A 14,244-nucleotide genomic window follows, 5' to 3' on the forward strand; every position below is an offset into this window, starting at 1 on the left:
GTAGCTTTTCATCAATTTATCTTTTAAAACTTTCATTAAATTCATTATATTAATTACTATTCTTTATTTCCCATTAGTGTTTTTTTTTTTAATTTGGTGCTTCATTTTGTATAATACATGACATTTTTGCTTCAGATTTAAAAACTTCTCATATTTGTCTGAAGACATCAGCTTTTTTGTAAAGGTTTCTTACTTTTATCCCAGTCATTTTTAACTCAATGTGTGTGTATTCGTGTGTGTGTGTGTGTGTGTGTGTGTGTGTGTGTGTGTTGTGTGTATATCTATCTTTCCTATAAAGATTTCTTTAACAGTCTGATGGCTTTGGTCCTAGAAAAGTATGAGAGACTAAAGCACTACAATTTTTTCTAGGCATAACATGCTGGGCTTTACTCACTAATGGTATGTCTTCTGGAGAAGGTTCTCCCCACTCATTATCACCTAGACATTCTCAAAATGTAGTTTCTTCCCCTTTTAAATGTCAATCCTTAAAATTTCTTCACCCAAAATGTTCTTAACATTTTTATCTCTAATCCTCTCTCTGTTCCCATTCCCACTTTATTTAAAATCATACAGGTTTACTTCTTTATTATTAGTTGAATTTTATAACAGGGGGTAATACGTCTTTGGGTTAAAATCTCACACTTATCTAGAAATGGAAAGAGTTTTAAAATAAAAAACGGGAGGGAAAAAGGAATGAGTAAAGAAAAGTGACAGTGCAATGCATGATTTTATATAGCTAATGAGAAGCAGATAGAACACATCTTTTTAGAAAATTTGAACTGTCATGGAAGCTCAAAAAATTGGAAAACAGTTTCGCAATGAAAGAGTTTCTTTAAATTAGATAATTTAAATTTTGAAAGATGGAGAAGAAGAAATCAGGTTTACATAAATTATACTTGACAATAGTTATTCATTGTAGATTTCTGGGAAAATAGATGGACATAATTATGGTTAAGATCTAAAAAACCTGATTTGACAAGTTTTTTGGGGGGAATTACAAAAAAAGAGTATATTCTGCAGCATGACTTTACAAGCTACTAGACTTTTGGAAATATTGGGGCTTAATCATAAAAAATCATTGCCTCAGGATCATAAAATGTATTCAAGTATGGGTCTGTAATATACACATTTACATTGATTTACAATGCATACATAAAAAGAGTAAGTTCTGGAGATATAAATTAACAGAAAAATAAAAATATATGCATCTTAATAAAGTCATTACAGAAATATATTACTATTACAAATTTACAATTTCTGTGACATATTTTGTAGACAAATGTATGCCTCATCAAAATTTTATCTATGAGGCAAAAAACTGACTAATTTGTTTTCTCAATGTATGTGTTATTTTTTTTAACATCTGTAAGTTTTCCTGAATAAATCATGGTAGAACTAAAATAACGAGTTAATAAGAGATTATCTTTCTGTACTTAATATGTGTCTCTCTTTAGGGAAAACTAAAGTAATGTCCTTTGGAAAATATTAACCAAACATCAACTGATTTCTTCTTTTTGGGGTTATTCCCACCATCAAGAATTGGCCTGTTTTTCTTCATTCTCAGTTTTCTCATTTTCCTAATGGCTCTGTTTGGAAACCTGTCCATGATCATCCTCATCCTCCTGGACACCCATCTTCACACACCCATGTATTTTCTACTTAGTCAGCTCTCCCTGATGGACCTGAGCTTCATCTCCACCATTGTCCCCAAGATGGCTTCTGATTATCTCTCTGGAAAGAAATCTATTTCTTTCATTGGGTGTGGAATTCAGAGTTTCTTCTTCATTACTTTAGCTAGTGCAGAAGGATTAATATTGGCCTCTATGGCCTATGATCGTTACATGGCAATTTGTTTTCCTCTCCATTATCCCATTCGTATGAGCAAAAGAGTATGTGTGTTGATGATAACAGGATCTTGGATCATGGGCTCAATCAACTCCTGTGCCCACACTGTGTATGCGCTCCATATACCCTACTGTCGATCCAGAACCATCAATCATTTCTTCTGTGATGTCCCTGCCATGTTGACGCTGGCCTGCATGGACACCTGGGTCTATGAATACACAGTGTTTGTGAGCACCACCCTCTTCCTTGCATTTCCTTTCATTGGCATTGCATGTTCCTATGGCCGAGTTCTCCTTGCCATCTGCCGTATGCAGTCAACAGAAGGGAGAAAGAAGGCCTATTCGACCTGCAGTACCCACCTCACTGTGGTGACTTTTTACTATGCACCCTTTGTTTACACTTATCTACGCCCAAGATCCTTTCAATCTCCCAGAGAGGACATGGCCCTGGCCGTCTTCTATACCATCCTGACCCCAATGCTCAACCCCATAATCTACAGCCTGAGAAAAAAGGAGGTGATGGGGGCCCTGAAAAGAGTGATTCTGAGGTTCTGCTATGTAGAAATATAACAAAGTTCCCACTAGTTCTGTTACTTAGAAGTATATTAATTTCACCTTGTATACTCCTTAAGAGCAATGCCATTCCAGGATTGAATACAGGGATCGTATTAACCTAGAAAACTAAAATAATTGATATTTACCAAAATAATGACATATCCCAAACACTCCTTTTGTTTTCTATCTGGTAACTTGTTAATAAATGTAAAGAGCATACATTTTCCCTTAACTTGTGTGTAAAAAGGTTTTATTAGTACATTGAAATGACATTGGAAGTAGTACAACTTGATGGTATTCTTAATTATAATAGTTCTAATATACTTAGGATACCTTCCTGAGTGGCTAAAATAAAGAGAATGGAACAAGAAATATTATAATATATATAAATATGTAAGTTTAATTTCAAATAAAGTTTACACTTGACTAGTCAATATTGATTCTCTTCTTTCCTGATTTTCAGGGGAAATGATACAACAATTAGCCAAAGTCCTCTGCATGGAATTAGATATCTTTATAAGTTTATCTATTTTATGAGCAGGACGCTGGAAGTACCTAGAAGAAATCTAAGAAAGCAATTTACCAGGGATCTACATTGTTAGGATAAATAATTATGATTGTGAAGATGTAAATGGACTATGGAAAATTGAAAGCCATTTTCTAAAAGTATTGATAGGATTTATGTACTATTTTGTGAAGATTAATCAATCAGATCCACTCCCCAGTGATAGTTGAAAACCCTCATATTTACAGCCCAAAAAGTTATTATTAACATTTCAAAAGACAATTCCTTTTATGAGCATTCCATTATATATTTTGTGCTCTTATTTTTTTTAAAGATTTTATTTATTTGACAGAGAGAGACACAGAATGAGTGGGAACACAAGCAGGGGGGAGTGGGAGAGGGAGAAGTAGGCTCCCCACTGAGCAGGGAGCCCAATGCAGGGCTGGATCCTAGGACCTTGAGATCATGACCTGAACAGAAGACAGACGTTTAATGACTCAGCCACCCAGGTGCCCCCATTTCGTGTTTTTATAATTCCACTGAACCACATTTGTGGGTTGGTTTGGTGTGACACTCTCTGCACCACTATTTCTAATAGATATGCCTCTTTAGGTACTAGTTTACAAATGTCCTACTACTACATGTAGCTTATCTCTACAACTGGATACTATGGACAAATTACCATCACTGTTTGGGGGATAATTCTACTCTACCCTTTATGTTATGAGGTCAGTTGTGAACATGGAAGCTAGAATAAACAGGCAAGAAGTCCTGTATTACCCAAAGCATCATGGATGACTGATATTAGAATTGAAAATAAGTATTATTTCCTCAAAATAAAAGATCCACATGTAAGAAGATATATTATGAATGTGTGTATTTTTATAGTAAAACTAAGTAAGTCTTTATAGATTTCTTGACTCTTAACTGATTAAAAGCTTGATTTTCAGATGGCATAAATATGACTTATCACCTAATATATGATGGAAATTTTTCTCTTCGAAAAAAGCTGTATGATAATATAATAATGTTTTCAAAAAGGAAGTGCTTAAATTGCAAGATTAGCCTTTTACTACATAGTTCACTTTCAAAATTGGGAACAAATAACATATTCATTGCTTAATATCAATGACCAAACATTCATCAAACATTTACTCTTTATTAAAAGTGTTTTCTGGTTGATTAAATTGGGATTTGAAATGTTATTATCTAAGGTTCTTAACTGAAATGAATTCATTTCTAAACAGAAATCAATTAAGATCAACTTAAGGGGGGCACCTGGGTGGCTCAGTGGGGAGCCTTCGGCTCAGGTCATGATCTCAGGGTCCTGGGATCGAGCCCCACATCGGGCTCTCTGCTCAGCAGGGAGCCTGCTTCCTCCTCTCTCTCTCTCTCTGCCTGCCTCTCTGCCTACTCATGATCTCTATCTGTCAAATAAATAAATAAAGTCTTAAAAAAAAAGATCAACTTAAGGGGCAAATATATTTTTTAAAAGTGACTTTCAGACTCTTCAGAAATGCTGACCCAATGATGTATTCATATTTCACAACCAGAATAAATTTCCAACATATGCCTGAGAATGACTCACAACTCGCACAATTCAGAGCTCAAAATCATATGATGGGCTCCTCTGAAAACTTGGTGAATTGTAGTATATGCTACTCATTCTTCTTCTGCTGTTTATTTAGTGAAGTGTATATCTCTTTCTTTTTAGAGATACCCACTCCAAAGTTGAATTTTGAGATTAAATAATCTAATGGAAAATATGAACATATGCATTTTCCATAACTAAGAGTCAGACAAGGAAGTGACAGGTACTAGCAGAGATAGCAGAAGTTTTGCTTTCTAAGACATGTCAAGAGAGAGGTCAGACACAAGAAGAATGGTCAATGTTCTTTGAACTTTCTGTTGAAACAAGGGTCCATGGTTTCTATTATTTTTTTACAGCTCTATTCTGTAGGTTGAATATTCAAGAAATTTGCATTTCAAATTATACAAATGTGATTATCTATTTAAAAACCTGTATTTTGTGTTTCAAATACACCCAAATGTTTATAGCAGCATTACCAACAATAGCCAAATTATGGAAAGAACCCATATGCCCATAAACTGATGAATGTATAAAGAAGATATGGTATATATAAACACACAATGTAATAATACTCATTCATCAAAAAGAAATGAAATCCTGCCATTTATAATGACATGGATGGAGCTAGAGTGTACTATACTATGTGAAACAGGTTAGTCAGAAAAAGGCAAATACCATATGATTTCTCTCATGGGTAGAATTTAAGAAACAGACCAGATGAACATAAGGGAGGAAAAATTAGAGGAGGCAAACCAAAAGATATTCTTAGCTTTAGAGAGCAAACTGAAGGTTGATGGAGGGGGAGGGTGTGGGGAAGTGTTAAATGGGTGGTGGGTATTAAATAGGGCTCTTGTGATGGGCACTGGGTGCTGTATATGAGTGATGAATCACTAAATTCCTCTCCTGAAACCAATATTACTCCCTATGTCAACTAAGTAAAATTTAAATAAAAACTTGAAAAAATAAAATCCTGTATTATTTAATAAAATAATTAATTTGATAGAAAATAGAATTTTAAACAAATATATTGAAATCTTATTGTTATTTAGGTTTCTTATGCTTAAATGATTTCAAATATATATGCAACTACATGCAATTCATGTAAGTAGGAGTCTATTTTCTTCTAAACATTATTAAGAAAAAAAGAATTTCAATGCAATTTAAATAATGTCATTATTTCTATTTTTTTAAGATTTATTTACTTATAAGAAAGAGAGAGAATGCATTAATGGGAGGGAGAAAGAATTTGAGGAGACACTGAGCTGAGTACAGAGCCTGACTTAGGACTTGATTTCACAACCATGAAATCACAACGTGATCAAAACCAAGAGTTGTTGGCTCAACCAACTGTGCAACCCAGGCACCACATCATCCTTTCTATTTTAAATTGACTGGATACTTTTAACAGATACTATGTTCCTTTACACTAGTGATCTGAATTTGAATATTTGATTTTTATTCTCCCTGATTTCTTCATGTTTTTCTACAGATTTTTGTCCTCATTTTACTCAGTCCCCACCCCCTGACCTTGAGAAACATCAATGTATCTTATATATCAATAAACTTGTTTTTTTCTATTGCTTTGTCTTGTCTTCCACATATGAGATCATTTGGCATTTGTCTTTCCCTGCCCAACCTTCCTCACCTAGCATAATATCTTCAAGGTCGATCCATGTTGTCATAGATGACAAAATTTCATTCTTTATATAAATGTATTTAAATATACTCTATATATTTTATGTATTTATACATATTTTCCTTATTTATTCATCCATCAATGGATATATAGGTTGGTTTCATATCTTGGATGGTATGATTGTCCCATTTCTAATTTTATGAGGAAACTCCATACTTTTTAAAATATATATAGTGAATAGACCAGCTTATATCCCCAAAAACAGTGTACAAAGATTCCTATTTATCAACATTTTCACCGACATTTCCATTTCCCTCTTTTTGATAATAGCTATTCTAAATGTGGAAGGTTATATCTCATTTCAGTTTTATTTACAATTTTCAGACCAATTATGACATTGATCATCTTTTTCTATAATTTTTTGTACATTTGCCATTGGTATGTCTTCTTTGCTAACCAATCTCTATTCATGTCTCCGCCAATTTTATAATAAAATTTTTGCTTGAATTATATGTGTTATTTTTATATCTTGTCTTCTACTCCTTATTACACATATGGTTTGCAAGTGTCTTCTCATATTCATTGGTTTGCATTTTAATTTTGTTGATAATATTTTTTGTTTTGCCGATTTTTAGTTTGATATACTCTTACTTGTTTACTTCAACTTTTGTCCTTATTGACTTTAGTGTAAGACACAAAAACTTATATAAACCTGTAAAGAAGCTAATCTCTTTTTTCTTTAGGAATTTTAATGGTGGCTTTGTCTTTAATCCATTGTAAATCAATTTTATGTATGGTTTAACATAATGGTCCAGTTTCACTATTTTGCATCTGGCTCTTCAGTTTTCTCAACTGAAAAATACATAGATTATTCATTTACTGCATTGATTGTCCTTTCTCCAAAGTCTATTCTTGAATTCTTTGTTGTAAGTAAATTGCCAGTATATTCGTGAGTTTATTTCTGGTCTTGGGTTCCTTACTCTTTCTCATCCTTTAGAATGCACTGAATACTGTGGGGCTTCGCCATGCTCACAGTTTTGTATCTTCTGGAAATGTATGCATCTACTCCACACTGTTCAGGAAGCATAGAGGGTATTTTAGGATCCTTGTTTATTTTTATTTATTTTTTTAGTAATTTTATTTTTTTCGGTGCTCCAAGATTCATTGTTTATGCACCATATCCAGTGCTCTATGCAATATGTGCCCTCCTTAATACTCACCACCAGGCTCACCTATCCACCCAAACACTCCTCTCCAAATAGTCAGTTTGTTTCTCAGAGTCCACAGTCTTTCATGGATCATCTTCCCCTCTGATTTCCCCCAACTCACTTCTCTTCTCCTTCTCTCAATGTCCTCTGTGTTATTCCTCATTCTCCACAAGTAAGTGAAACTTTATGACAATTGACTCTCTCTCTGCTTGACTTACCTCATTCAGCATAATCTCTTCAAATACTTTCCATTTGGATACAAATGTTGGGTACTCATCCTCATTGATAGAGGCATAAAACTCCATTGTATATATGGACCACATCTTCTTTATCCATTCGTCTGTTGAAGGACATCTTGGTTCTTTCCACAGTTTGGTGATTGTGGCCATTGTTGCTATGAACATTGGGGTATATATGGCCCCTCCTTTCACTGCATCTGTATCTTTGGGGTAAATAGCCAATAGTGTAATTGCAGGGTCATAGTGTAGCTCTATTTTTAATTTCTTAAGGAATCTCCACATTGTTTACAAAAGTGGATGTGCCAAAATGCATTCCCACCAACAGTGTAAGAGTGATACCCTTTCTCCTCATGTTCTCCAACACTTTTTCTTTCCTGTATTATTAATTTTGGCCCTTCTAAGTGGTGTAAGGGAGTATCTCAATGTCATTTTGATTTGAATCTTCCTGATGGCTAATGATGATGAACATGTTTTCATGTGTCTGTTAGCCATCTGGATGTCTTCTTTGGAGAAGTGTCTTCTTCCCATATTTTGGTATGCTTATCTGTTTTTTAGGTGTTGAGATAAGGAGTTCTTTATAGATCTTGGATATCAGCCCTTTGTCTATGGTGCAATTTTCAAATATCTTCTCCCATTCCGTGGGTTGTCTCTTAGTTTTGTTCACTGTTTCCTTTGCTGTGCAGAAGCTTTTGAACTTGACGAAGACCCAAAAGTTCATTTTTGCTTTTATTTCCTTTGCCTTTGGAGACATATCTTGAAAGAAGTTGCTGTGGCCTATGTCAAAGAAGTTACTGGCTATGTTCTCCTCTAAGATTTTAATGGATTCCTGCCTCACGTTGAGGTATTTTGTCCATTTCGAGTTTATCTTTGTGTATGGTAAAAGGGAATGGTAGAGTTTCATTCTTCTACACATAGCTGTCCAATTTTCCCACCACCATTTATTGAAGAGACTCTCTTTTTTCCACTGTATATTTTTCCCTGCTTTGTCAAAGATTATTTGACGATATAGTTGAGGGTCCATATCTGGGCTCTCTACTTCATTCCACTGGTCAATGTGTCTGGTTTTGTGTCAGTACCCTGCTGTCCTGGTGATCACAGTTTTGTAGTAAAGCTTGAAATCAGGCAACATAATGCCCCAGTTTTCTTTTTCTTTTTCAACATTTCCTTAGCAATTCATGGTCTCTTCTGGTGCCATACAAATTAGGATTGTTTGCTATAGTTCTTTGAAAAATGCCAGTGGAATTTTAATCCAAATGGCATTGAAAGTCTAGATTGCTCTAGGCAGTATAGACATTTTAACAATGTTTATTCTTCCAATCCATGGGCATGGAATGGTCTTCTATTGTTTTGTGTATTCTTCAGTTTCTTTCATGAGGTTTCTGTAGTTCCTTGAGTACAGATCCTTAACCTCTTTGGTTAGGATCCCAAGTATCTTATGGTTCTTGGTGCTACAGTAAATGGAAACAATTCTTTAATTTCACTTTCTGCATTTTCATTGTTGTGTATAAGAGAGCAACTGATTTTTGTACATTGATTTTGTTTCCTGCCACATTACTGAATTGCTCTATGAGTTCTAGTCATTTGGGGGAGTAGTCCTTTGGGTTTTCCATATAAAGTATCAATGTCTTCTGCGAAGAGAGAGATTTGGACTTCTTCCCTGCCAATCTGAATACCTTTTATTTATTTTTGTTGCCTGATTGCTGTTGCTAGGACTTCTAGCACTATATCAAACAAAAGTCGTTACTGGGCATTCTTGTCCTGTTTCTGATCTGAAAGGGAAGGAAAGGGAAGGCTGCCAGCTTTTTCCCATTGAAGATGATATTCACTGAGGGTTTTTCATAAAAAGATTTTATGAAGTTGATGAATGTTCCCTCTATCCCTGTACTTTGAAGGTTTTAAATCATGAATGGATTCTGTATCTTGCCAAATACTTTTTCTGCATAAATTGAGAGGACCATGTGGTTCTTCTCTCTTCTCTTATTGATTTGTTCTATCACATTGTTTGATTTCCAAATGTTGAACCACACTTGAAACCCAGGGATAAATCCCACCTGGTCATGGAGGATAATATTTTAAATGTACTGCTGGATCCTATTAGCTAGGATCTTGTTGAGAATCTTAGCATCTATGTTCATCAGGGATGTTGGTCTGAAATGCTCCTTTTTGGCGGGTTCTTGTCCTGGTTTTGTAATCATGTAATGCTGGCATCATAAAAAGGGTCTGGAAGTTTTCCATCTGTATCAAATTCTGGAACAGCTTCCAGGGAATAGGTATTATTTCTTCCCAGGTAATCCATCAGGTCCTGGGATCTTGGTTTTTTTGGAGGTTCTTGATCAGTTCTTTAATCTACTTAATACTTATTGGTCTTTTCAAATTTTCAATTTCATCCCAATTGTGTTTTAGAAGTTTGTAAGTTTCCAGGAATGCATCCATAATCTCTACATTGCTTAACTTATTGGCATATAGCTGTTGGTAATAATTTCTGATGATTGTTTCTATTTCCTTGGTGTTATCTGTGATCTCTCTGTTTTCACTCATAATTTATTAATTTGGATCCTTTCTCATTTATTTTAGATTAGTTAGGCCATGGTTTATTGATCTTATTAATTCTTTTGAAGAACCAACTTCCAGTTTCTTTGATGTGTTTTACTGAATCTCTAGTTTCTATCTCATTGATCATTCCTCTAATCTTGATTATTTCCCATCTTTTGAGTGGGGTTAGTTTAATTTGTTATTGATTCTCCAGTTCTTTAAGGTGTAGAGAGAGCTGGTATATTATAGATTTTTCAATTTTTTGATGAAGGCTTGGATGGCTATATATTTTCCCCTTAAGACCGACTTTGCTATAAGTTTTAGACTGAAGTATCTTCATTCTTATTGATTTCTGTGAAATGTTTAAGTTCTTCTTTGATTTCCTGGTTGATCCAAGCATTCTTAAGCAAAGTGGTCTTTAGCTTCCAGGTATTGGAATTTCTTCCAAACTTTTCCTTGTGGTTGAGCTCCTGTTTCAAAGCATTGTGATCTGAGAATATGCAGGGAATAATCTCAATCTTTTGGTATCAGTTGAGCCCAGATTTGTGACCCAGTATGTGGTCTATCCTGGAGAAAGTTCCATGTGCACTCGAGAAGAATGAGTAGTCTGTTGTTTTAGGAAGGAGTGTTCTGTATCTATCTGTGAGGTCCATCTGGTCCAATATGTCATTCAATACTCTCATTTATTTACTGATTTTCTGCTTGGATCATGTGTCTATAGCTGAGAATTGTGGGTTAATATCCCCTACTATTAATGCATTCATATCTACATGACCCTAACTTGATTAACAGTTGTCTTAGGTAGTTGGCTGCTCCCATATTGGGGGCATAAATATTTACAATTTTTACATCTTATTATTGAATAGACCCTCAAAGAATGATGTAGTGTCATTCTGTACCTCTAACTACAGTATTTAGTTTAAAATCTAATTTATCTGATATGACAATTTCTATCCCAGCCTTCTTTTGTGGCCCATTGGCATGAAAGATCATTCTCCATCCCTCACTTTCAGTCTGGATATATCCTTAGGTTCAAAATGGGTCTCTTGTAGACAACATATGGATGGGGAGATATGTCTTTATTAACATCATGTTTCTTGTGAAGTCCTTGTTTCTATAGGTTGTCTCCATAAATTTCTGTTCAATGACATTCTTGGGTTTTTCCCCCTCTTTTCTAGAGCCCCCTTAATATTTCTTGTAGTGCTGGCTTAGTGGTCACATACTCTTAAACCTTGCTGGTCTTGGAAGCTCTTTATCTCTACACCCATTTTGAATGTCAGTCTTGCTGTATAAAATATTCTTGGCTGCATGTTCTTTTCATTTAGTGGCCTGAATACATCTTTCCAGACCTTTCTGGATTGCCAGTTTTCTGTGCACAGGTCTGACATCATTCTGATGGCCATTCCTCTGTACATAAGGAATCTTTCCCCCTAGCTGCTTTCAAGAGCTCCCATCTAAAATTATGATTCATAATTTTCACCATCAGGTGTCTTGAGACCTTTCTAGATTTTATGATCTTGGGGGGACATGTTTCTGCCTCTAGGACATGGACCTGGCTCCATTCCCCAGATTGTGAACATTTTCATGGATAATTTGGTTAACTATATCCTCTAATCTTCTTTCTCCTTCCCCTCAGGGATACAAGTAATTCTGATGTTGGAACATGTCATGGAATCATTTATTTCCCTAATTCTGGTTTTGGGTTTTTTTTTGAAGATTTTATTTATTTCTTTATTTAACAGACAGTGATCACAAGATGGCAGAGAGGCAGGCAGAGTGGCTTTCACTTCTGCCTTATGCAATTCCATTTTTTCATTAATGGTTTTCTGCAACCTAGCCATCGTCTGGATAATTGTTAGCCTGAATTCCCTTTCTGACATACTGTTTATGTCCATATCTAATAGATCTGATGGAAAAGGCACAGTCTCTGAATTGTTCCTCTGTTGGGCATTCCACTGCCTAGTCATCTTGGTGAAAGATGGCTGAGGGAATGTCTAGCCTAATGTATTAACGGTGATCCAGGCAGGGTGCACCCTGGAATGATTTTGAGCAATCAGGTGTCCCCACCAAAAAAGAGAGCAAAAATTTTAAAAAGAGAGAGAGAGAGAAAGAGAGATACTGGGGGGGGGAATGGATAGAAGACCCACACTGAATGGGCCCTAAAGTTAAGATTTATAAAGTATACACACAAAAACACCAAAAAACAACAAAAGTAAATGACAAGAAAAAAATGAACCCAGCCAAAATGAACCCCAAGTATAAGATTTATGTACTACCAGAACAAAAACACACAGAACCACTGGCAGAAGAAAAAGATGGGAGGGTGGTTATAAATTCTCAGTGTGGGTGGGGAAGTTTATTTTAATTCCTCCTGGGTGTGTCTTGATGTCTTTGTTAAAGGACTCACCTTTCCTGAGATCAAGGGGGATTTAAACTGGTTTATATATAGGGGTAGTATTTATTGGGAAAAGCTTACCTTTATATGACTATTAAAAATAGTAATGGAAAGAAAAAAAAGAAACAGGTATATGTATCAAAAACATTCATGTTAAAAGTTATATTGGAATTTGTTATAAGGAACCTCTCATTCTGATGGTAAATAGGTTAAAATTACTTTTACAAATTAAAAAGAAGGAGAATAGGGGCGCCCAGATGGCTCAGTAGTTTAAGCCTGTGCCTTCGGCTCAGGTCATGATCTCAGGGTCCTGGGATCGAGCCCCACATCGGGCTCTCTGCTCAGTGGGGAGCCTGTTTCTCCCTCTCTCTCTGCATGCCTCTCTCCCTATTTATGACCTCTCTCTCTGTCAAATAAAAAAAAAGGAGAACAGTGGGAATCAATTAAAAATAAAAGTAGCATCTATGAAGTATACAGGTCTTACAGCAATACTGGGAGCTTAATAATCCCACCCTCTTATATTGGGGCTTACAATTTTATGGAGATCCTGTGGTGTTTGCCCTCTTTTTTTGTTCTTTTTTTGTTTTTGCTTTTGTTTGTTTGTTTTGCCTTTTTTTTTCCCCCTGGCTTTCTGGGGGAAGGTACTGCCCCTTGATTTGTTAGGCAGACTTCCTTGAGTTGAGTCCTTCTATCCCCTATCAAAGGGCTAGGCTCTGATAAAATTTGTTTTTCAGGCTTTTGTTCTCTGGAGGGTTTTGTTGTTTGTTTGTTTATTTTTTTCTCCCCTTGGAGCCTTTTGGTGGTTCTTTGGAGGTTTAGAGGAAAGCAAACTGGGCCCAGACATCTGGCGCCCAGAGAATGCCTCATTCTATTCCCCTCTGTGTGCTCCAGAGCACATAAACTCCCTGTCTGCCATCTCCCACCAGCAGATCACATCCCTAGCCTCAGTCTCAGGGGTCACAGGAGCTACTGCTTATACCCTGGTGCTACTAAACCCACCAGCAATATGAGTCCAGAGAGCTGGTTTCTGGTGGCTGTCTTTGCCCCAGCTGTCTGGGCAGGTCCAGACTGCAGGAGAGATCCCAACCAGAGATAGCATGCTGAGATTTTCCTCTAGACAGAGGCTGGGAGTGTTCAGATGATCACTGGTCCTAGAGAGCGCTGGCTAGTGCTTACCCAGGCCTCCCTCAGGGGAGGGTGTGGAGCGCAACTCAGACCCTGTTCTTTCAGTGTGTGTGCAGAGTGCAAAAGACTGTGGTTTCAGAGAGCGCTGGCTTGGTCCCCACTAGATTCTCTCATGCATGTCCCCATCCAGACGCTCTCACTTGTGTTGGTGACTCAGGCAACCAGGCCTGGATGCTTCACCTCACTCTCTCTGGCAGGGCGCTGGTGGTGGCTGTCCTGGGTCTGTGGGCTTAAATCCATGCCCCTAACCTCTTGATTGCACCAATTTCTTTTGTTAAGATCTTTTGTTCTTTTTCAGTGTTTTTAACCAAATTCCAAGTTAATGCTGGTTCCCAAACACAGGGCATTCTTGTATTGAGGTATTACTTTCCAATGGGTCACTGATTATGGCTCCCTCTCCCTTTTGTTTATCTTCCAATATCTGTCTGACATTCCCATTCCACTTTACCTGTCCACTGGCATCTTCTGTCCCCATAGAGATCCAGAAGTATATAATCCTACATCTCAGACTGTTTATATGTATGTTCAGAGTGATCTGGTAAATAACCAGCTCA

The 14,244-nt window shown here is 36.4% G+C and overlaps 1 protein-coding gene across 1 annotated transcript; it reads left to right on the forward strand.

Moving 5' to 3' along the window:
• Positions 1-1,475: 1,475 nt before the first annotated feature.
• On the forward strand, positions 1,476-2,414 carry LOC123938391 (olfactory receptor 2L8-like; the record flags this gene model as incomplete). Its single annotated transcript, XM_045999725.1, has 1 exon — positions 1,476-2,414. A coding segment is annotated over one exon (939 nt), but the record flags the coding sequence as incomplete, so codon positions are not given.
• Positions 2,415-14,244: the final 11,830 nt, after the last annotated feature.

The sequence above is a fragment of the Meles meles genome, chromosome 3 (assembly GCF_922984935.1).
Source record: "Meles meles chromosome 3, mMelMel3.1 paternal haplotype, whole genome shotgun sequence".
In the NCBI taxonomy this organism is placed as follows: Eukaryota; Metazoa; Chordata; class Mammalia; order Carnivora; family Mustelidae; genus Meles; species Meles meles.